The 25,786-nt window shown below is 41.3% G+C and overlaps 1 protein-coding gene across 4 annotated transcripts in view; it reads right to left on the bottom strand.

The window, feature by feature from the left end:
• MICAL2 (microtubule associated monooxygenase, calponin and LIM domain containing 2) overlaps positions 1-25,786 on the bottom strand; it is a 161,695-nt gene that overhangs the window by 98,078 nt on the left and 37,831 nt on the right. For all 4 annotated transcript variants that reach the window (XR_007907187.1, XR_007907186.1, XM_051803808.1 and 1 more), the window contains one exon: positions 4,663-5,020. Coding sequence is in view for 2 of the 4 variants with exons in the window: in XM_051803808.1 (XP_051659768.1) it covers positions 4,663-4,926 (264 nt within the window). In the remaining 2 variants the exon portion in view is untranslated. The remainder of the gene's footprint in view (positions 1-4,662; positions 5,021-25,786) is intronic.

Genomic DNA, 25,786 nt, shown 5'->3' with positions numbered 1-25,786 from the left:
GATGCTACCAAAACCAGCCACTGTTTTCACATAAGTCCTGGAAACATGGTTAAATATATTTTTAGAGTCATTCTCTTGCAATAGCTTTCCCAACAGGAGTTTTTGGAAGGAAACCTAATCTACTATAAAATAAGATTTGAAAGGCCAAGCTCAGTCAAGAGTAAAACTAGAGAGGCACTTGGGGACAGGGCTTAGTGGCTAATATGGTGGTGCTGGGTTAACAGTTGGACTCAATGATCTTAGAAGTCTTTTCCAACATTAACAATTCTATGGCAGAGTTCAAGATAATTTGGTTTTTAAGAACTTGTATAATTCCATATACACATCTACATACAAATGCACATATGTATATGCATGTATTTCTGTACACAATTTTATTTCCTTGCATTATGCTAATATTGTTCAGTTCAACCTCGAAACTGCAGCTCGGACTGTACAAGTCCTCTGCCCAGGATCTGTGCCCAAGGTCTACAATACAGATAATGCTAAGAAGACCAAAGCTGTGCACAAGAATTTGTGTCACCCCCATCCCCCCAACACCATCATCTGAAATTGGGACTTTCAGAGAGAAATGCCAGTCTACTAAAGCAGCTGATAATTACACAGTGGCACTTTAAACAAAGTTTCCTTAGTTCTCAAGTGTAGGCCTGTGTTTTGAAAAAAAACAGCATACAGGTTTGAGGGGGAAGACAACACCATATTTGCATGCTTTAGAGAGAATCAACACCTTCCCTGAGAGTAAGTCTGGGATGTTTTATGTGCAGCAATCTCTGCTCTCCTTAAGCATGGGAGAGCCAGAATTTCAGGTGCACAGCATGAGCCAGGTCCTACCCTCTGATCCATATACATACCTACCTCAAACATCAGTGGGAGCCTCATTTATATGTACATGCACATATTCACATCATTTACACAGGTAAACTGACAGTAAATCAACTGCAAGTAATGAATGTGCTCCATACAGAAAGTTAACACTCACATATGTCTTGAAAAGGCTAATGAATATACCAACACTAGCTGGATGAATTCTTGTTCATCATTGCATTATGTTTTGCATAGAGACATTCAAACTACCAGCATGGGGAACAACATACATTAAACCTTTAAATGTTCTTCTGATTGTCCAGCTACCTACCTTTCATTCCCTGAAGAAACAACCACTTCAGACTCCAAGCACACTACTCTGCATTAATTAGTAAAAGATGAAAACCAGAGAGAAACTTTGTCATCATAAAAAAAATGTGCTCTTTTTCTAGACATATTTGCAAAAACCAGTGTGATAGCTACAGTTTTGCCTACTTAGGACAGACTTCTGTTCCTCTCTAATGTCGGTGAACTGTGAAAATGCCAGCTCCAGAAATAGCAATTCTGAACAGGAATCATTCCCAACTTACAAGTTTGAGATTGAAGGAAGTTTATGTTTTATACAGAATTAGCATTCCTACAGGTGAGCTCCTACACTTTCAGAAAAAGTTCATTTCTGCCCCAATTTTGTGCATGTCTTTCTACAGCGCTCTGGTTTTATTCTGGGGGTGCCTTTTTGTTTGTTTGTCTGTTCTATAAAGAATTCAAGGGAAAATAATGCCCCCAGTAAGACAATTCTGAAATAGCAGTGGGTTTGAACTTCTTAAAAATTGCTCAACTGGTTTTATTCATCCAGCTTAAAATTGTATCATTGTAGAAACTTTGAAAGCCATATTTGGCAATGTTCTTCAAGGGCAGGGAAGACACAGGATTATTGTTATTTAGTTGGAGTGGAACATTGTGTATGTATAAAACTTGTGTATATTGTAATGAGTAACTTAAGCGTGGCTGAAGAGTTTATAAGCACAAAAATCAACAAGTACAGCACTCAGCCCTTAAATAACACGTAAAAAACCCAAACAGTTTTGGGGTGAGGCAGCAGATTTTCACTGCATTTAGAAGAAAAAAAAAAAACAACAAACCAAACAAAAAAATCCCTCCCATGAGTAATTTAGAACCCAATTGCCTTGTATATCCTTTATCTCCTCCAAAGACTGGGAAGATTGTAAAGCCATATCTAAGAACCAGGAGCTGCAGACTCAGCTACAGAGTTCGAGGCCACAACCTCATATAAAGCCTTCAAGTCATGTATTTTTTTAAAATGATGCCTACTAGCAACCTTGGCACTGTTTACAGAGCTGCAATTGCAAAAATCCACTTAGCTCATTGCTCATTTTGTGATCCTGCTTTAACAAGTAAGATTTTTTACTCCAGGCTGATCTACCTCAACCACTCCCCAGGCAACCCTGCAGAGGTGAGTGCTGGGCACTGCTGCCAGGATTTAGCTGCCAACTCCTGTTTGCTGCTTCACTGCTAAAAATGGTACCCGGCATAGTATGCAAGTAAGACAGAAACTTAACATCACCAGCTGCACCAAAGGGGAATGTTGGTATGTCTGTTGTAGCCTAATCTCCCTGCACTGGCACCTTGGTTGGGCTGCCAACGTTTCTGAGAATTCCTTATCTGCAGTGGGGCTGTCAGAGCCCACCACTGCCATGACCTGGGAGCCTGCACTCCTCTCCCCAACATGCCTCCTCTCACTCAGGGAGCAGAGACAGGCTTTCAGAGCAGACTGTGATTCACGTGTGAGGAATGTTTGGTAGATATCCCCACCGAGCCCACAGGCTGCGGTTACTGCCTTCATTCCCAGCAATCTGAAGATTCATGTTTCTCTCGTTAAATCAGCGATGACACAGTGAAGTGCAGGTCTGGGCATGATCCAGGTTCATGATGAACATCTACAAGCATTTCACAGAATATCTATACCCACACTATTCACATACAGACATTCTATATCCATTTGCAAGTTGATCATATTTGCATCCTAGATATGTCCGTTAATTTCCGCAAATACTTACACCACGCCACTAAAAATAAATCTTTAATCTCAAAGAGCAGTAATATCAAACTTTCAACACTGTGGAAGGTGTTGATTGGCCTCCTTCTTAACAACCTTGTAAAGCATTACACAGGCTATATATTTTGTGTACCAAGCCATTTCCATGAGTCTTCTCACCATATATAAAAATTAATGGCTTTGCTTAAGAAGTTTGCAGAACTAGGCCTTGGCTTTGTAATGTCACACTTGAGAGAAGACTTAATATTTACATTTCACATGGGTCTTTAAACCGCTTTTTTGTGCGGTTCCTCAAACTGACCATGGAAATTTGGACCTGGGGCTGTATCTGCATGGCTAAGGTGCATGTGGAATATTTCCTATAATTTGTTAATCATCGGATGCTCTCTCATTCCTTCCCTTTCCTGCCTGTTTTCATCACAAAGATGCTCCATGACATATGTTCAAGGACTTTGCCAAAGAACAAAAGGGAGGAAGGAAGCACAGGTCAAAAAGGTAAACGAAGGGGAAAAAAGGAAAGGAGAAAAACAGTGGCTGTCTGGAACACAGTGCAAATAGCTGAAATGACACTCTTTAAATAAAACTATGTTAAGGACCTTTATTACCTTAGAAAACAAAAATCTTTGTGAGCTTATGAAAAATGAATAGGAACAGAGGACTCCATAAGTACTGAAGGTAATGTGGTGTCCTTCTCCCTGGTCCTTTTGAGAAGTTTGAATGCAATGATACAAATAAGAATAAAGAGACTTTCAACACTGCCTACCCACGAAATAACCCTTCAGTGTTAGTTTAAATTAAAAAGTCCTCCACAGTTTGGTGTCTAGGTACCCCTCTGTGTGCCCTTCCTCTCTGTTTTACCTCTATACAATCAAGTAGCTTCTGAAAAGTTACCCTTCTTGGGGCAACTTTTAGCCATCACTTGACAGTAAATAAGTGAATTGCTCTTGAGACAGAGCTAGTAGAAATATTGTGTGATAGCTAGATGAAACAACTGGCATTAACTTGAGTATTTGGTACAGTTTTGTCAGCAGGATTCATACCAGTGTTCAATAGCTGTCTCTATCAAAATATGTATTGCATTCTCTCTGAAGATCATTTCCTGTCCTTTCCACAACCAAGCAGACCGTCCCTTTCAGTAGTTACCACATAGCAATTATCCACATTCTGCTTGAGAAAAAGCACTTACAGGAAAGTATTTAAATCCATAAATAGTGCAGGATTTTCTTTTGCTCTTGTTTGCCTACTAGAGCCAATGCTAGGGGACAAAGAGAGATCCCCAGACCTCCAAGCAGCACTTCCAGAGAACAGTTTAGGAACTGCTGCTGAAACACATTTGCTCTCTTTACAGCAGGCACTGAGCAGCAAACTGAGGAGCCTGCTGAATGTGCTATGGTTTGTACCTTGCAAAACCCTGTTTAATAAAGCAAGTAGTTCTCGTGAGCCTGGAATGAGTGCAGCCTACTTCCTTCATTAGTATGCATCTTATGATCTTAAGACTGATGCTTGATGTCTAAAAAGGGTAGAAAACTCTTCTGCCACGATTGAGACAGACTGTAAAGCAGGCTGCTTTAAGCCTCACACTTACATATCATGTCTTTCCACAAAACTTGCAGAAGAAAAATACCTTAAAATTTGTCCAAATCAGTTGACAAGAGTTTCAATATATGAAAGGGAAGGCTACATGAATGGAAACACTGCATGTGATGGTAGAAACCTTGTTCTACAGAAAAACAAGTTTGAAAGTTTCGAAGCTATGAAATCCAAAACTGAACCCCACTTACCTTAGTGTTCATACAAGATCTTCCACGCTTATACTCTTTGTGACTTGCTCTTTTATCAAGCTTGTTCCACAAAGCTTTGGCCTTCCATGTGGTCACTCTTGATTTTAGTTTGGTGTAAAAGTTTCTATTGTCCAAAGGATCTAATTCAAGTTGGCGAGTGAGAATATTAAAGGCCTGAATGGTGCCTTTGCATGTTGTTGCTTGTACAAAGTTCTCAAATATCTGGCCAGCTTGACTGTATTTTTCATCATCGGTTTCCCCCATGTTCTGAGAGAAGAGTTTGAAAAGGATTAAGCTGGAGCTCTTGTGCCAGGGTACAGGTGATCAACAATACTGAGTACTTCCAAGCATGTTATTCCTAGAAAAGACAAACATAGGTCACATTAAAGCATGTTCTGCATAACAAAACTAAACCCACATCCAATATGAACATAAAAAAACCAACATACAGTGACTGGACAACCAGGTACAAACAGGCACACAAACAAGCTTAACATACCTGTGCTGTCACAGCATGTACTCACTAAGACTGTTATAAAAACCCTACAAACTCAAGCCTGCTGCTTCAAGAAGAACCAGCTTCACTGACAGCCTGAGGATTTCTTTAATTTTTTGCTCAGTCCTTGGTAACTGATGAAGAAAACCCAAATGTCCAGATGTTTTTCCCAAGCAGCATTTATGTCACAGCAAGTTACCACACCTCTGGTAACATTTTAATCTTAAAAATCATGGAAGCCTGCAGCCAAAAGTCAACATTATTTAAGGGATATCTTTTTTATCCTGTTGCACAAGCTAAGGCCTAGAGTTCAGTTTAGCCAGAGCAATTTAAAATTGGCACAACCACTTGCCACAAGCAAACGCACCAAACGGGCTAAGTAGAAACATACCACAAGTTACACCAGAACTGAAGAAACTGAAAACAAGTACCCGCAGAGAGCCCCCCTTTTCCCAACTCTCTTGCCAAAATGAGAAAGGGTTTGGTGCTCTAGAGCATAGAAAGGAATTTTATCTCCACGTTTCCACATGTTAAATGCTGAAGTAATGTGTCTGGAGTCTTACCTTGTCATGTGCTGGTGATATAAAGTAATGATGTTTGGCCTGCTAAGCCCCACTGCCTTTTCCTAGTAACATGATCACTGTCAAACTGTGCCTGATATTCCAGATAAATACCCTTACATTCTGCAAGAGCAGTGCTATTCTAAATTAACATAAGTTTCAAAGAACTGAAATACTTTCATTGTGGCACTCCCTTATCCTTCTTTAACCTTCTTCTCCATCTCTAATGGGGAGCATCTTAGAGTCAGCCAAGGTCCACAGAAAACATCCAAGTGGTTTTCACATTTTCCAAGAAAATTGTTACAGGTTATGTATAAACTTGTCCTCAGAAGAGGGTTTACCCAGACTCAAGTCCAGAAATTTAAGTCATGTATTCTTTTTCTCACTATTAAAGAATTATCTACCAATCCAAGAAACCAAAAACTAAATCAGTGCTTGCCTAACTTCCCACATAATTAGTTATTGTACTTGGAACATCATCTGTTGGCTGACAGCTTTAGAATAAATTGTTAGAAAGGCCTCTGAAGTTATGCTTTTTGATTTAACACTGTTCACAAACTATTCATTCTCTGCTTGCATTTCCTTCAAAGAAGAAAAGAGGAAACATAACCAGTGTATTTAAGAAGAGACCTACCATGTCTATCTTACCATCCTCTAATACAGAAAAATATTATGCAACTTATTAAAGAGATCCCATGGGGAGATATGAGGAAGTATTTGGAATACTCACATTCCCTGGCTGTGCTCAAAATAAATAACCTTTGTGTGCACATCATCAGTCTGTTGTTGGTTTGTGGGTAAAATAAATTGGCAATGTTGAGAGTTTGTACATTTTCTTAGACCAAATGTCATGCTTAAATATTTGGTGCCAAGAATAAGTCCGAAAATTTTTGTTTTCCCCTCTGAATACTTCATTTATAGTACGCTCTGTGCCCTTTTCTGAAGGGCCTTGTGGCTTCGTGAGGTAAGAGAACAAGCATTTTATGTGCCCCAACTTTCAGAAGGTTTAATTTTTCAAGAAACTGAGTGCCGTGAACTCCCACTGCCTCAAACGGAGTTCAGGACATCCTGCACCTTTCCAGGTTCAAGTCCTCAGTGATTAATGAGAAAACCCCTCCAACAACTACATTTCAGCAGGAGGGAGCGCGGCCACCTCAGCCCCCCCAGCGCGGGTGGGAGGGAGGCCCAGCATTACCCTCACCAGTTCTAGCTCTGGGAATTAGGATTAGGTCAGTCCAACAAGGGCCAATGGATCCAAAAGCTCCACAGGGAAAGGGAAAGGTGGGGAACAACCATAGAAGACAATGGAGATGCTACACTGATGCTTAAACAGCTTGGTAAACAGGTGCCTCGGGATTTGAGACCCATTAAAAAAAAAAAAAAAGGATTAAAATCAAGGCTAAGCACCTCTACACCTGCCTGAGGTAATTTTGTAACAGAAAAATCAAAGTATTTTCCTTTTCCCCTCAAAATAATTATGAATAGATTCTTGGGGAGTGGGGAAGTATCAGGGAAATGTTCCACTTTGGACATGTCAGCTAAGGGAGTGGCATTATTAGATTAGATTTCCTTCACTGCTGTTAACTCACACTGGTGCTGTCTCAGTGCTACCAAAGACTTTGACCGACACAAGAGCTATAAACAGTGCTTCCTATCCACTGTTTTATTAGCTCATCAGAAGACTGTTGTTACATGTTCATAACACACAAGTATCTTTAAAAGTTAATTCTTGGCATAATTGATCAGTGAATCTGATCACAAGCTCTTTAATTCAGCATCTTTTCTGCTCACAGAGAGCAGAGTTTTATAGCTTCAGCTGTTTCTGTCCAGCCAGGAAGTGGGGGCAGAATAAAGCTGAGAGAGGAGAGCCATATCTGAACCAACCACAGAAGAAAAACAGCATGTGCCAGTGCTGATAACAGCAAGGACAAGGCAGGAGATCAGCAGGAGCCACTGCAGGCAATGGGAAGGGGACAAAAACCTTTTTAGCAAGGAGTGGGAGTAGGTGCTGCACATGCACACACACACACACACACACACAAACACGAACAGTAAGCCTGGGCTTCCTCTGCCTTTCCACAGCCAGGAGGAGGACAGCCAGAACACCTTCTCCAGCCTTACAACATCCCTCTTCCAACACCACAAAGCCAAGACTGGGGCTACATTTTCTGGGCACAAAATCTTCTCCCCATGAACTTCCAAAACACTCCCATCTTGTCCATACTGAAAAGTTGTGGAGTGGCATCTCAGTTGAGACATTTGCTCACTAGTGAAACATTTCTCCTCACTATGTCAGAGGTCATATTCTCCAAAAAATCTCATTTTGTGGTCAAAAAGCCAGGATGAGACAGGAGACTCTGGTTACTAGGGTTTCTGGATTGCAGGAAACAGCATTTATTTTGTCTTTTTTTTTTTTTTTTTTGGCATGAACACTGTGTTGACAGATGACAGAGAAGAAGATAGTGCTCTAAGTATATGCAGCTGATGGAAAAGAATGCATTTTTTTTCTGAGGAGTCACTGATATTTCACTGCAATATTGTACATAATTCACTAGAAACAATGCAATAAGGACAAGAAGTTGAACAGGGCCATTCTTAACTGTAATTAAAGTTTCCTGTTCTGTAACTGTCTCAAAAGCTTAAGAGGCAATGCATAAACTGCTTACCTGTAGGAGGAAAAAAAAAAAAAAAAACATTTGGCAAAGTGCTTGAGTTCTTATTATCATTTATCTTTTTTCTTCCTTCATCCTATTCACTCCAGGGATGAAATATAGATCCAAAAGTCTCATCAAGGTGAGTACTGATGCTGAAACTGCGAACTATGCTTTTCAGAGTGACTATTGAACTTCCTCTGGAAGCACAATCCAAAAATATAATGAAGCTTATTTGCAACTTCACTGAAGCACTACAGAGCCCAATAAAAATTTGGGCCAGGGAAAGGAAAGGAATGAGAGAACAGGAAATAGTCTGGACAAACAGTTCTTTTAAGTCAGAACTGAAGCATCCGTGGGTTAGATTTACAGCTAACAAGAATTGCCATTTTAGGTCCCAAGCAGTAGGTATTAAGCACATAGAAGAATCTGGCTTTCCATGTAGCTTCCCTGGGTGATACAGGAGTCTCTGGAGGGCTCCAAGGCACAAAGTGCAAACACTGGGAAGAAGGAGGATTCCATTTGGATGGCCCCTTCTACTGTTAGAAGTTACCCTTACCTCCTTTCTGCCCTCCAGCTGGGGCAAACAGGAATGTCACATAAGGAAAGCTGAGAAGTGCTGTTCGTGTCTGGTGGCTGCCCAAGAAGAAAGCAAAGATCTTATTACAACTAAAAGGAAAGCAGAGCAAAAGGGACAGAGAGGAAGCAGAAATTAAAGCAATGCTGTGTGCACAGATGTAGACCCAGGAAAGCAAAATGCCTCCAGTCTTGGCTGACATCTCCTGACAGTGAAACAAGCTCTGTTACCAGAGATGATTTTGAAAATACTGAAAAAGCAGCTCCACTGTCAGGGCAATTCCACTAAGTATCTCCAGTTAAATGGATGTATGGAGCTGGTTCATGTCTGCACATGAAGTCTTTCAGCAGCAAGCTGAGCAAGCAATAAAGTTGACATACATGAGTCATTAAATGAAAATAAATTTTTGACAGCAGTACTATGCGAGTTACTTGTCAGCAGGGCCTTGAGGTAGAACACCCAAAAATTAAAAATTAAAAACCTTTTTTGGCTTAGTTGTCCCACTGGAGAGAGAACAATGCTAATTTAATTCAAACTTGCAGCACTTAAGTCCTTCCTTAGTCCCTTAATGCTCTGCTTCTAATATTTGAGAACATGTTCCTCCGAGAGATTGGAAAAGAATTAAATTCCTCACATTTCAATACCACTAATCCTGATCCCATTTTCAATACAGCCCTAATTCTTCCATGTTTACCGAGAATAAATTCTTCTATTAAGACTGCTCTTTGGCATGCAGGACACAATACATTTATTGTTTGCTTAAGGCGAGAAACATCAACAGAAACAAAAGACTGGATTCTGCAACATCTGTAGTTATCATCTGCTTAGGCCCTTCCTCATCATCACTTAAAACTACAGTACTGCTGCTGTCCCTTCCCCGACAGAGCTATTTAACAACATCTCAACACCATTACAAAAAGTGAAGTTTGCAAGTGAAACTGGCCATGTTGTAGCCCTTCTAGGTTTTGCAACTTTGTTTCTGCTCTCGTTATGCACTCTGTTTTACGGTGACCATTTTAAACATAAATATTTCTATCTGGAGGAAACACAGCTTTTTGGTGGTTTGGTTTCTTTGCGTGTTGTCCTAAAACTGACATAGAAGGACAAAAAAAAAAAAAAAAAAGTGATTCTGGTAACAACTAAAGCTCTCATTTGCTTCACTTATAAAACTAGTTAAGACCTCAGAAGTCCATTGGTCTGAAATACTTGTTTTTTATCAGTGACAAATAGAAAACACATTTCTTAAGATGCACAGTCCTAACAGAAACATCAATGAAGAGAAATTGGCTCTGAACAAAGCCTCACAAACCATCTCTATAAACAGCCAGATTACTTTTCTTCATTTTTATAAAAAGCTGACTTCCACAGAACTCCTAACTTTTCAGGCCAAGTATGGAATTCAAAACAGTTCCTACTGAGACACTCTGTGCCTATGAACTTACAAGGTTACTGTACACGCTATCAGCTTGTTTTGCAGGAGTTACATGAGACATTTCAAACATAAGCCTTCCAACGAGTGCTGCTGTGCCAATTTAACCTGCTACATCTGGAAGCATCCACAAGAAAATATAGCTGGAAACACGCACAAGTACACTAATGCTTTGCAGTGGATATTTTAGATACGTTCACAGGAAGCACAAAATAAAATGACCTATCTCTAGGATTTTATCTGCCACACAGACTAAGTCACATTCCACACATTTTAAAGCTGAAAGCTTTAAAAATAGTCCGGTTTGTTTCTCGATGTTACTGGCCTGAGCCTTACAGTTTGACTGGGGGAATACACTAGGACACTGACAAGTAAAAGGAGTCCAACCACACGAGCCAGCAGCTTGCACGTGTCTCCATTCAGAGAATCATAAAGCATTGGCCTGAGGAAGGCGTGGGATGCTGCCCAAGGGTCCCCATGTGCAACCCCAGGGATGGAGGCTCAGGTATCTGCCCCAGCTGCTGGTGGGCCCAAGGCACGTGACCCTCTTGCAGCCCAGGTTCCCAGGCTTCAGATCACACCAAACAGAGAACTGGCAGCCACAGGGTTCACACCACTCTGCTGCCTGCACCAGAAATCCTGTCCTGGGAGAATCACTAAAATCCCAGACGTTCATTTTGCCGGACACCAGCACAAGTGTTTCAAATGAATGACAATACATAGTTTTCCAGGCATCTGTATGCAGCATATACTCAAAGCAGTAATCAGAAATACTGATCAGAAACACTGTCATTTCTGAAGAACGAGTTGCTAAATTACAAAGGGGTTTTTTCCCCCTTTTGTTTTTCTTTAAAGTAATGGTGTTGTACCTACTCCACTGAAAATTGTAACTCTAGACTTCCAAGTCCAAAGGTTTTAAGGAGAAATGTTTCCTATTTCTTTTATTATTCTGTGCAAATTACAGTGAGTATTTAAAAATTATTACTTCTAACAGGGGTGCTAAAAGCTCTATTACAAGGTCCCAAGTTTCCACATAGTTAACATTTTCAAAAATAAGTGTAGATGATTACACACAGTCATTAGGGGTTAAATGTTACACATGAACAAGATATTAAAACCTGACTCTTGTTTAGACTGGTTACAAGAAAGAACATTTTTTAGCTCTGTTGTAGTAGATCAGAAACACAATATAAGCAACAGTAGAAGGTTTATGCTGATGTTTCCCTAGGTTAGGATCACAAGAGCAAAGGAAAAAAGTATACCATCAGTCAGCAAGAAAGCTTAAGAAAAGGCACCTGTTCTTGAAGTTACAAAGATGTTATGGATGTAGTCTCAGTGAAAACAATTAAAAGGATGATCTTTAAGCTCTTTGAAACTCCTGCCTTTCTTTTCCTATAGTAACACCCATAATTTCAAGCTCACACACTGGAACAGCAGGGATATAAAAGTTAATCAAAGAATAGGCAGCGTTGGTTGTTTTTTGATCAGCACAAGACTTTCTATTTTCAATAGGATGTTAGAACACTGAGCCAGACTAATTTGGAGAGCAAGTAATACCCTATTTTCCATTACCAAAGTTACAGCCAGCAGGGAGGTGGCAGGGTCAGGCACAATGGGCAGCAACAGACAATTGAGAGGGCGATGGAGAGGGACCTCTGGCACCACTTTTGCCCAGCTGTGAGAACTTCAACATCCCACTCCCTCTCACAGCCCTGTGTCCTCCTGTCTGTTCTCCACCCTCAGGTCACAGGGAAAACTCAGATGGCACAACTGTGTCCATGAGGAACACAATAAAATGCACATCCGCTGGCTGACAGAGCTGTCAGCAAAATCCCTGCTACAGATGCAGCTATACCAACACAACTGAGCCACGTTTGGCAGCGGTTCCTCTCACACAGCTTTCCCTTGGTATGCATGGGGACATAATCATGGAGGTAAATACACCATAAAAAACCCCAAACATATGAACCAGTAAAAAGCAGACTCTTTCAGTCAGCAATCATGGAAATAATGTTGGTTAACTACACTGGGAATAGGAATAATCTAGAAGGATGGGGCACAGCAAGATAGGCTATGAACTAACACAGCAACATGAGACTGCCAAGGCCTCTGGCAGTGCCCAGTTTCACTCTTGACCCACAGAGGCTACAGAGCAGACAGGGTGACCAGCACTGCTGCTGCTCCAGCTGAGAACTGCCCGAAGACATCAGCTGGAGACACCAGAAAGTGCCTTTGGAGAAAAGTGGATACCAAAGCAAGATTGTCTTTTGTTTCCCCTCAGGATTTCTGTGAGAAAGGAAATTAATATTTCTTCATAATATGAATTTCATAATATGAAATTATGACTGTGCTGAAGCCAATTGCCCAGGCTATGTCTTGGGGAAGAGCAAGAACAGCACCAATGTCAGTTTTCACAAATATATGCCAAAAGCTCTCTGGAGAATGTTTCAGGTTGTCTGTCCAAGCGTGGATCTGTAGATCCCTGCTCTTCAGTATGTTACTCTCTCATTACTAGGGCTGTGGCAATTAGCCAAGAGTTGAACAGGAAGAATAAGCAGCCAGCACGAGGGCTGCAAGACCTTGAGGGTTCTGGTCCACAATAATTCATTTGGCAGAGCTGCCCTCATCTGTAGACATCAGACTTCCAGATCAGCAACCAGGATTAATCCATTGAAAACACAGACAGGATTGCTTCGCCAACGATCAAAGAAATGAAACATTCTGGGCAATATTTCCTATGTGTACACACACACACACACTTTTAGGAATCAACACATTCCACTGCTATAACTTTTTTTAGTGCAAGGCTGCACTCAGTTCTTCCTGTGTTTTATCGGGGCATTAATGTTATCAGTCACACCAAAATCCATGGGAACCACAAAGTTAAAGAATCAAAGAAACCCAAAAGCAGTTTTGAGTTGTAAATGATAGGTTCCTTGGTTGCAGTAATGTCAATATGCCACCAAAAACCAGCCACTGAATGACAGTGGAGAGCTGTGAAGGCACACCCAGACAAGTCAGCCAGAGGGTGATGGGAAACCAGAAAACTAGGTTAAACACCAAACTCTGCTCCAAGGAACATTTATATAAAAAGACAAAAACAGAAAGAAAGCTACTGTGATGGTTTTGTGTATCTTTTATTTTTTTTTGTCCTTGTAAACTGGACAGATAGTTACGAGAAGAGATTAGAGAAGACATATTTTCTGAAAGTAGAAACAGTATTTTTGGAAGAAAATGTGCAGGACAATTTCTACCCTCCCTCTGCCTGGACTTCCCAAAAAATGAAGAAAAACAAAGTATAAAAAGAACCAAATAAAGATTCCAAGAGAGTTACAAAAACATCATCCATTTCTGATGCAGAAAAATCCTATCAGTCAAACAACAGAATACATCTTAAAATGTTAGTTTTTGGAAATCCACCAGGAAAAAAAGAAAAAAGAAACCACATCACCCAATGGGAATAAGATATTAGGAAGCAGTCCCTTCAAAAAAAAAAAAAAAAATAACTCTAAGAGCAAAACATCATTAACCAACAACAGGAGGGATGACAAATGCATCGCTGTTTTCACAAGGCAAGCTGAGATAAATTCAGGATTAAATTATGATTCATCTTCTCCAGCACAGTAAAGTTTACTAGTTTACTAGAAATATTTACTAGAAAAATGTGCTTTTCTTGGTGTTTCCCTTCCTAGAGGAATTGTTCATCACACAGCCTGATTCCAGAAGCCTAAGGATTAAATTCTGTGTTAGTCCTACCAACAGCATTGAAGGTCAGAGGTGGTTGCACCTTCTCATATTAAAGTTTTATGCAACACTGGCCATTTGCTTCCAATGACCTACACTGTAGTACGTAGATGATGTTATCATCATGCTCTTCACTAGTCATTCTTTCATTTGCAAAATTCATTTTATCATGCACTTCAGTGCACGTAAGCAGGCAGACACTGTAGGAACACAGGCACCACTAAAGTACCAAGGCAAAGAACGTCAGTTCTTCTAAAAAAGTTACTTTTCTCACTGTCATCTAGTCCCAACATTTGTTTTACTGCACTGAAGAGTCAACATTTCTTAATGAAAGCATGCATCTGTAGCAGGCTACGGCCAGCGTCAACAAATACATATCTGAAAGCCAACGTTAATGTGCATTTAAAGAGCTGAGCCTGTGTAAGTGCAAAAACATCACAGGTATGTCAGACATACCCAGGAAGTTTTCAGGCAGTGATACCGTTTCATTCCCATATATTGACATGTGGTTACGTGGAACAGCTACAGCTGCTTGGGGATCCTGAAATGATGCCATGTGGTGACTACATGGTGCTTACTTGAGCATAATGTTTTCAGTGCAGAGTAGATAAGAGGCATCACGTTTCCTACAGCTACAGGAAGACAGAGCTAAAGCTGCTTTGGTGCCCCAACTCTCAAACAGTCTGTAATTTTCAGAAAGAGAAAGGGTTAACTGCTTCTGGGTCCGCAGAGTGCCTGGTGCACAAGGTGCTGATTAGAGCTGGCTTTGTTAGAGGAAAACAATAATTTGGGAAGGCAAGTGGTTTACAGAAACATCTTGGGTCAACTGGGTTTTGCTTTGGCACAGCCCAGCCTCCGCAGGCCGGCTGGATGCCCGCTGGCCCATGTCTCAGTGCTGCCAGCCCCCCAGGGCTTGGGGCAGCTTTAATCTTAGCCCAGCTCCAGTGGGCTGCCCTTGGCCTCTCCACAGTCCCCAAGGCTGAGCCCACAGCATTGACCTCCGAGCACTCTGCTCCTCCCTCACTGTGCCTGCTCTGCCAACAGTGGGAACTGCCAGAACACCAGAAGCTTTTACCCAACTGCTGATCAGAAGAAAACCCAAAATCCATTCATCCAGTGTGCCTACACAAAGCAAATTAACTGAAGACACGAAGATGTATTTTGTTATTACAGTTCCTTCGTATATAGTTCAAACAGTTATAATACTCCCCATTTTATAGAGAGCAAGAAGGAAAACAGAAATGACCACCAGAAAAAGGATGGAGAGCAAGATGTCTGGGTCTAAATTATTCACAAAGCAAATATTGTTTAGTTTTCCACTTTACAAGTATTTTTTTTTAAAGTTTTGTTATGTAGCCTGAGACCTTATGTTGGCTTGGACTTCTCTCTGGTTTTATATTAGTGCAGATTTTTCCCCCTCTTCTGCATACAGGTAAACAGTATTGCTTTTATTTCACTGAAATGTGCAACCAGATTTTTATCTACACTCCAGTTACCAAGGTGCAGTTTACTAGGAATAAGGAGTTGGCTAATGCCCTAATACAGCAGCTGTATCACCACTGCAATTAAATACCAACACAACCAGTGCTCCAAAAGCCATATGCACAGCACAGGCTTTGTTGCAGCACGTTTCAAAAGTAGGACATCCCTGGAGCTCCCTGCACAGGCTCTGAGTGTTCATAAACCCATGAAAACAGCACCTTTACTCGGGTGGCACTTTATCTTAGCTATTTCATAGACTGTAGCAGCCTGCACTTGGGGTCTCCCTTTGCCACTGCCATACCAAGCCCACCTTCCAGCCAAGGTATCGGCACAAGGGTGGCTGGTGATGGACAGAAAACAGGCAGGAAGGCAAATCTGCATTTGGACCAGACCAGATTCTGTCTCTGTCACAACACACAGAGATGCTGGTTTGGGATGAGCAGCCAAAGGACCCTCGTGTAACACCATTCACTACCTCGCTGCAAAGAAAACCCAAATTGGTAGAAACACCCCCAAAGATCATGTAGTACCTTTCAGCTTTTTAAAGCATTGGGGTTTCTCTCTGGGAGCAGAAAAAGGAAAAAATAACTTTAGTGGTACTGTTGGATGGTTTGAGCTCCCCAGCTTTTCATTCCAGATAGGATTTTCTTTTTTAAAAAAAAGTTTATATTCTTCTCCCCCTAGACAGTTGCTTGGAACTTCTACTTGGATTACCAAAGAGAACAAGCAAGTGATACGCTTCATAAAGCAAAGGAAAAAGTTTTGGACACAATATCCAAATGGATACAATTTACATGGTATGGGCTCACCCCCATCACAGAAAAAAAAAGTGGGCCAACATGAGAACTAAATCTCAGATGAAGTTTAAAGAGTATTTATATCACCTCTGGGGCAAAAATCTCAAGGAACAGTGCCTTCTTTTGTGTGCAAGTCATACTACAACCAGATACTACTTAAAAGAAAACTCTCAAACCAGTAGCCAAAGGAGAAGAACGAAAAAGGCATGGCAACATGAAAAAAGCTCAAATGCCAGTCAAGGTATTTCCATAATGCACTTCTAAATCAGAAAACCTTATGAAAGGGTGTCTAGAAGTGACTGCAACAGTCATAGAATCAGTCAATTCCTTTATGGTACAACGTGAGAGGTTGTACCCCTGCCCTCATTCCTGCCAAGTGCACAGCACTGTGAAGTACATCAAGTTCAAACACCCCAGCACCTCCCCTGTGTGTGGCACAGATTATCATAGCAAAGGCTGTGAACATCCCTGTCCCTTTGGTGGTGCTTCTGGAGCCTGGTGCAGCTGGGTAGGACAAGAGGGCTGTCAGACCTCACATTCTTATCAAAGCTAGACTGAGCACGACTTCATTGATGCTATCAACTTCAAGGAACTCCTTTCAAAGAAGGTCCATCAGACATACCACAGTCTGGGGGAAACGGGCTCCTTTCTAGCCAGATTAACCTGTTACCTTAAACTGCCACATTTAAAAAGACACACACACACCCAAGGATATTCCAGTGAGCATATATTCCAGGGCTCCTGCTGCCACGAATGTGGACCCTTTCATGAGAAGCTTTTGTTGTATTTCATTTAACAGTTTTTCTGTCCTCCACAATCCACAGCCCTCCTTCCCCCACCACATGTGGGAAGAGCAGGGGTTCTTCCACCTCTGCCCTTTGCTGACCACCAGTCCTGCCAGTGAATGTGACCAGTGACCTGCCTGGGGGAGCAACACAAGCACACTGAGAAAAACTCAAAAGCCTTAGTAACAAAGGGCCCTAATGCATAAGCCAACAACATCCAGAACAGTTCATTCGTAGCTTCCTGTGATTGACAGGATAAGCTAATAGTTGAAGAATACTATTTTCTTCACTGGACAAAAGATGCCACATGTTTGCATAAATGAAGACTAAAAAAAAAAATTATGAAGAGGTACAAGTTACAGATATTGAGTTACACAAGTGGCTTCTACAATCCCTCCTCATGCTGCCCATAAGATGTGCACGTGAACTTCTGCTTTGAACATATAAACTGGGTCTAAGGGAGACTGCTAGAAAAAAAGTGCAGAAGGCAGCACTTCACTGGATTCCCAGTATCCAGAGCATCAACTGATTATGAATCAACTTTTGCAGAGCCTATTTCCCCAAGGCATCTTGGCAGGCAGTGTATGGCAATGCATGAACAGTTCACCTCGGTATTTTCAGGTCAGTGAAGCATCAGGCAGGCAGCATCCTTGCTTTCTAAAAACAGAAGCTAACAGTTTCACACAGCCCATCTTCTTGCCGTTGTGGCAGCTGTACTTACGTGTTTACTCCTTTTATTCCTTTTACCTTCAGTGGCAGGGCCACTCTGGAGTGGCCAACTCATCTCATAGCACTTTGGCAGAGGTCTAGTCATCACCAGCGGGTTAAAAGGTCAGGTTAGTAAATCTGATTAAGGCACAGCCCGCCAGGCAGGAGAAAAGATTGCAACAAGGACATTCAGCACAGCCACTGCTACTGTGACTCCACAGCTCCGGGTCTACAAACACTGGAGCAGGGAGAGAAAACACCCTGCGCTCACAGGCACTATGGGCACAGAGGGAAGAGTCCACCCAAGCTCTGACAGACTCTGTGACAGCACAGGCACAGATACTTCTGGTGTTAAGCACAGTAAATCCAACATCCTTTATTCCCAGACAGAATACCCAGGTTATTAGCAACAGTTACCAACACAATTACCACAAGATTTCCCAGATGGATTTCCCCACTTTCTTGCCTACACCCTGTTTCTCTGATCCCTGTGAGGTTGCACACACCAGTGCATCTCAGCTGAAAGCTGACAATTTTACTGCTGGAATTTTAATCAAAAGCCATAGGAACGTAATGTAGAATACAGGCTTAGAGGAGAGAAGAAACAGGTAAAGGCAAAAAAACCGGAATGAGCAACTAAAATACAATTTTGGTGGAAGGAAGAACCTTTGGCCTGAGTGTTGCTGCCACTTGGACACTTTCTAACAGAAGTTCATGACAATTTTGCGACACTGACTTCAAGTCAGGGTATCTTGAGCGAAATTTTTAAACACGCTATACAAGCAGAAAGTTCAGCTGTTTCCACCTCCCCTGAGCACTGGCAAGGTTATCATTACACTGTCACTGCTGTAAAACAAACCCAGTCATCTACAATTGCACCACGGGGAAGATGGTTCTGCCGAAAACAGGGGAGGGGCTGCATCTGCCGGGGTGTGCCAAGCGAAACTCGCCATCCTCGCAGCACATGACTCAGCACCTATTCGGGCACATCAATACTCAACCACCCATTTGAAAACGCAGGTAATTTCTTCTTATCTCCCCCCCACACACACACACACACACTCCAGTCGGTGAGCATGGGAAAGGCAGAGCATTGCAAACAAAGTCTGAGGAGTCTCGACAAGAAAAAAAACCAACACAGCACAAGATGCGAAACAACTGTTCACACTGGACAATTGCTACTAAAATTCTGTTTAAGATTTAAATGTATCAGGTAAGAAATATCAGAAATTTGGATCCTATTTCCAAAAAGAGAAAGGGGACAGCAGATTCACTTGACAGAAACTCTTCATGTGAATATAGATGTGTTAGGTAAATAAATAATTAATGTGTTACCTTTTTTTTTACTTCATTCTAATTGTGAGAGGTAACATTTATGTGGTCAATACTAGTTTCTAGTGACAAGGTCCCGAATAATCTATTAGTTTTCATTTTAAGTTCCACAGACTTGGCAGAAAAGAGAAAAACTCTCTCTTTTTTGGATGGTTTCCCCCAAGAAAGCAGAATGATCATCAAAATCATTACAGAATCATCAGTCGAAGGAAGAAAACACTGTTTGACTTCATTTCCTCCCCCAAAATTAGAAAAACCTTTTATTTCAGCCCTGTGCCTGGCATAACATCCCAGTTAAATATTATACAACAGACAACACCCATAAGAAAAGTAGAAAGTTTGGATTCAAAACATGAGCTGCTTCTTAGTATGACAAGGGTGTATTTTTGTCATTAGAGGAACAGTCATTGAAAATAAGTGTAACAAAGGCTTCCATGAATTCATCAGAAGCACTGGTCACAACCTTACATCGCCTCTCAATATCTTGCAGAGGAAAGTCAGACAAAGTAATGAAGTAAGTTTGTTTTCCACTTTGTAGAAGCACCAGTAATTCTCTCTCTTACACACATTTTCAACAAATTTTGCCTGTGGGTTGGCATACTGGCTGGATGACAGCTGATTAGGCAGAGAGGCAAGGAAAGTCCTTTGCTTGTCTGTGTGCTACTTCAGTAGAGCAAACAAAATTGAAAACCAGTGGTTCTCAGTCTCAGTGCACTAGAACAGTGATGTATCTGCACCAATATTTACCTCTAAATTAAATCTTGTGTGCAAATGCAGATTTGCTATACTATATAAGCAAATCCTGGATTTATCTTAGAAATCAGTGAAATAAGAGAGACAGTTAAATAATTACACAGCTGTTTTCCAGAAGTCAGTGTTTGTAGTTATATCGGCTTGAGATTTCAGACGAGCCAAATTACAGATATGTATCCTATTAAGTTCTGGGTCAGAATCCACAGAGCTTTACCTCAAAGAGCAGCAGTTTCATACTGACATTTCTTTGCAGAACTACCTGTTTTACCTGGCCATCTAAAGGATGCATACAAATGCTCTGTTAGAAAAAGATGAATCAAGAAATGATCAAATACAGTGTCAAGTCATTTGTGTATTTTATTGAATGTCATGTTGAACTTTGGACTTATTTTTCATGAACAATACACAGAAATACATCACCTTGCTCTGAAACAGCCGTGTTCATTTTGGTCTGTATTAATGTCTGATAAACATAAAATAATTGGGAGACAAATGTTTCAGTTCCATAACAGAGCCCAAAGATGCTTCTACATGCTTACAACATCAATCCATTCATTAAGTCAGGTAGCAGCTAAGGAAGTAGCTATAGACAGATCTGGTGGTATATATTTAAATGCATGTATAAATAAGGCCTTAAGATACTATCAAGCTTCTGCACTTGTCATGAAATAGCATTTGAAATACTGCTGAAGCCCTCTATGTGCATGCATTCAGCAAACAATCACAACTCCCTCCTCAGTCAAAAAGAAAATGAAGAGAAAGAAAACAACTCTGCCCTTTGCATTTTTGCATAGGTAAGTGTAAGATAAAGACCTTGGGGATCTCCTTTCCCACACAAATACAGAGGTAAACACCCCATTGTGACTTTTCATTCCCAAATCAGGAAGCACAGACAGAAACCCTCCTCTCTGAGCAAGGGGCCAGCACCCACCTTTGCCCCGCTCCCGTGCGTGACACAGCTCCTCCTGCCCCTGCCAGCACCTGCTGCTTCGCATCTCCCCGAGCCATCATCTCCCTCGGAGGGCTCCCTCAGCTCTGCTCTGAAGCACAAAACGTGCTGAACTGCCCGAGCTCAGCATCCCGTTGAGTCCACCTCGAGGGGAGAAATGACGCTGCTGAAGGAATAAAGCCATTCCCCTCCGTAGGCTATTCTATCTTTATCTTGAAAATTGATATGTTTAGTAGTCATCAAAATTACTCTGCAGAGGATACTAAAGGCAATTTTTTTTTCCTCCCACAACGTGCACAAAGCAGGTTGGCCTAGTGCACATGAACCTATTTTCCTGCCTGCTTATCTAAGCATCAAAGCTACAAATAAGATGTGGCTGACCTGCAGCACTCACTGGTTGTGTCTTCCTGCACCCTACAGAGCAGCTCTGCAGCATGTGCTGGGGAGTATTACGTTACCCATCACCCCTGTGCTACGGTTTCAGTCCTGATACCTACTCCCAAACGTACACCAGGTACCCAGGACAAGACCCAGCACTTCATTAAATATTTGGCACATTGTCTCAAATTACCTTTGACACACAGGGTTATTTATACATCACAGCACATGGCAGCCTCTGCCACAAGATAGCATCATGCAGTACTGTGTGTCAAGAATGCAGGCAACTGATTTAAAACCAATCCCCACTTCAAGACACTTTTACTAGGAAGCAGGTCACAAACTGAGTAATATCCGTTCTATGCACTGAAAAATGTATGCTATTCATTTCCAGGAAATAAAGTCAACCACCCTAATCCTACTTCCCTATCACATACACCCCCCCACCACAACCACAGAAAGATGCTTTCTTTTGTCTAAACAGGTTCACTGTGATGTATTTAGCTCTTTACATAAGCCTTATTCTTCCTAATGCATTTCCTAGGGCACCTAATGTTGACTTGGTGCAAGGGCAGTGTTTCAGAGAGTAAGTACAGCAAGAGCTATGTGGTTGCATCCACTGAATTCAGTTTTGCATGCACCAGTAGTTCATACTTATGGAGTTTGTTTCCAAAGCCTTAAACACATGCATGTTTCTGACATCCACTCAACCACACTAATGTTCTGAACACAAATACTGTCCAGAGGAGTGTCAGCTGTTACTTCCAAAAATCCACAGAAATGGGAGGAACCTACATTCTGCATTCATTCTGTAAAGTAAAACTCTTAAATCTGAAAAATAGCTCCAGACTTCAGTATTTGTCCCTATAGCCATGTAATTACTTAAACAGTTTTCTGAGCTGACAGACAACTCAAGTTGGCTGTATAGGTGGCAACCACAGGAATTCCTAGCACTCAGTGAAAGGGGAAAATCAAGTACTGAGCAGAAGACTAGGAGATCAGATCTGAAAGAAAACTGATTCCCATAAATTATCCAAACTCAAATACCACATTCCATCAGCAGTTCCTTCAGTCCACCTATGATGGAAATGAGACTGGAGAAGTAAGTTCTTGTCTCAGGATGCTCACTTTTTTACTGCCTCTGAAAGGGGAAAACCAATGGCAATTCAACTGTACAAGCACAAATTGTGTCTGATCCACAGCTGAGGTGAAGTGACAACAGGGAGGTGATTTTAAAAAAAATTAGCACTGACTACATGTTTACTACCAAGAAGTTAAGCCCAAGTACTTCCTGCAACACAAGCCCTAAATTTTCTCTTAAGCAGCTCAGATTGCTACTTAAAATTACTACCCAGATCAGTGCAAGGTGACACAGCATAAAGAAAATCCATAATAAATGGCCTAATAACAAGTACACGCAATAGGTGAACCTGTACAAAAGGAAGTTGAACTCATGAATGAGCAGAAGCCAAAAGCTACCCAGTATCTTGTAAAGTTCATGTTTAACCACAGCTTTCTTCAGCTGGAAATGGTGTCAGCAGAGATCATCACATTGCACTAGGAATTCCTCCCTTTGCTTTTAGCAACTCTTAGCAGAGCCTGCAGTTGTTCCTCTAAATCCTTCTGTGCTGCTCCCTGTGTGCACAAGTTTAGAGGGCAAGGGTATTGCACATCCCTAACACCACTAACAGATGGGGCTCACCTCAGCCAATAACACAGATTATAGTCTTTGCAATACACTCTTATCCGATTACATGCAAAAAAGAATTCCACTATCTGCCAAACACAAGTCTTCTCAAAGAGAAGGCAAAATTTGTCTTCTGGTCTTGCTCCCCCTTCTGCTTTGCTGTTGGGAAAATTATTAATTTTTTTTTCTTCTTGACTCCATCATATATGATTTGCACATGATAGACTAGGAAAAAAAAATCTTGGAAGATATAAAAGCCTTACAACTGGCTATTGGAGTTGCCTGTTCAGGTAAGAAGATGAAAAATAGGTTATCTGAACCAAGTATTTTAATGTTCTCAGTCTTCTACAAGTAACACTGTATTAAAATAATAGTAAAAAATTCATACAATGGTCTGTTCCAGTCTCTTAGCACCCTCACAGTAAAGAATGTATTCCTGATATTTAATCTAACCCTGTCCTCTTTCAGTTTAAAGTCCCTTCCCCTTATCCTACAACTACCTATACTTGTAAAGAGGCCTACAAGAGAACTGGAGAGGGACCTTTTAAGGTACTGGAAGGCTGGTCTAAGGTCTGTTGAATTACCATAAGACTATTTAAAGTTCATTACAGAACATCCCTGCACATTCCTAACAAAAATTTCACGTGGCTTTGGAAATTCTATTTTGATGCTTGGCTATGGCAGTAATACAGAACAATGAACTGTAACACCCCTTTGGGCATTACTGGAGTCTAAACAGGCAATAAGCTGCAAGCTTAAAAGGTCTGAGAAGGATTTATTGTGGGCTAGCAGATCCAAAGAAACTGCTTTTCAGGAAGCCAAAATCTCCACAACACACGCTTACAGTGCCAGGCAGAGTCATATTAAAAACTGAACTGGTAATATCCCCTTGGCTGACTGCAGCAAGCAGAGAAACTGCTGGCATTGCTTCTCCAGACCACGGCAGATGAGATGTCAGTGCCAAGAACCAAAGTTTAAATCTAACCCACATATTCCCATCACATAACTCAATAAACCACCTGCCTCACCAGGTCTTAGCATCACAGCTCTAAAAGGCCAACAGAAAGAAGAAATGAACCCATGTTTCCTCCTAGTTACATCAGTGTTACTGGGACACTGAACAGAGAACAATCAGAATTTGAACTAAACATAAGCTAGGGCAGCAGTGTCTTACAATTTGTGTTGTAGTAGGGTCTACCTTTCCCAACAAAGAATGGGGTTTCTCTTGCCCAATTCCCCACACAGTAATTTTCCCACAAAAATTTGGAGGGGATAAAACCCCTGAAAACATAACCCCCACTGAACACAGGGTTATAAGCTCAGAGCAGGAAGAGGGCAGCACATGCAGCTCAGATTTAAGTACAAGTCTGAATTTTTTTCCTTTCATGGAACTAAGAGTCTAGAGATCATTTTGGGGAAGTTTTTACTTGCTTGTAAATGTAACTACGCATAGATGAAAGAGTTAGTCATCTTCTCCATGTCAAAAATAAACGCAGCAATTTCCAGAATGTGTCACAACACAATATTAACTATGTATCTGCACGGTCACTGAATCAGTGGACATTCAACAGCCTTAACTTATTTTCTGGAAATAGCCTAATGTATTGTGCTGGAATACCCTCAGCTACTAACACAACTTCTGAAAGAGTCGATTTGCAGTATAAACACCTGTAAAGCTGGTCCCAGTGATGAGCAAAGCAGCCAGTGTGCCATCTCTGCACAGTCAGGCTGCCAGACACAGAGCAGAGGCTGCGTTTTTCAACCTCACGGACTCCTCACACAGCAAGAGCTTGAAAAGAAAAGGTGCATCCAAGAAACAATTTGCTCACACACAAAATGCCCACACCAAATGCATATTTTACAGGCACACATCCGTTTTACAGGTACATGCAAGCCACGCTGCTGGGACAGACACACAAAGCAACCTCTCAGCCTTTCTGTAGCACCTTGGCTCTGGATCCAACACATGAGCAAGCTGAGACAACAAAAGGACCACTGGGAGGCAGACCTTAATTTCAGCAACCTGAAATTGTCTTTGTTTTAAGAGATTCAAAACATACTATGCCCTTAAGAGGCAAAGCCTCTTCCACTAGAAAAAGAGAGCTTTTCTGCTGATGCCAGGGGAATCAAACAGAGGAAGGATTCCTGAGGAACAGATACGTGTTACCAAGGACTCACAACAAATGTTACAGCCACGTGGAAGAGTCCCAATGGGAAATATACAGCATTTGAAAGTTTTCCCTTGAGTTTTCAAGGTACTAATTATAAAATACCAGAGCAGGAAGACAGCTGGAGCAGATGCAAAGTATGTGTTAGAAGAGGTGAAAGACTTAAAGCATGGAGAAACTGGATAGCAATCACCTCTCTTGCTTTATGATTTCTTACACTTAAAGAACATCTCCAACAAAAACATAGGCTCTCTCATCTCCACAAGGCATGGGACATGGACACCAGACAACAAAACTCTACTTCAGCATATCTTAGTAAAGAAAAAAATGTTTTCAGATCATTCTTACTTCTACATTGTAGACAAAACTGAAGGAAATCTGAACTCACAAACAGCAGTTCAACCACCACTCTGATATCAGGGTGCTATACAACCTTAGAGCAACATTAAGGCAATTAAGAACAAATAAACAAAAAATGAAATTCAGAGTTTGAAACAGAGACAACTTCCCGTTTCTGTGTATTTTTCTTTATACTAGTTTGCTAAGAATTCACCTAATTTTACAGCCAGGGCAGGAAAATTCACATCACTTGCTGCAGACCACATGGCAAGAGAAACTTGAATGCAGC

The sequence above is a fragment of the Manacus candei genome, unplaced genomic scaffold (assembly GCF_025592945.1).
Source record: "Manacus candei isolate 608988 ecotype Guabito, Panama unplaced genomic scaffold, ASM2559294v1 h1tg000060l, whole genome shotgun sequence".
Lineage (NCBI taxonomy): Eukaryota > Metazoa > Chordata > Aves > Passeriformes > Pipridae > Manacus > Manacus candei.
This window is presented reverse-complemented; position numbering and strand designations above follow the sequence as displayed.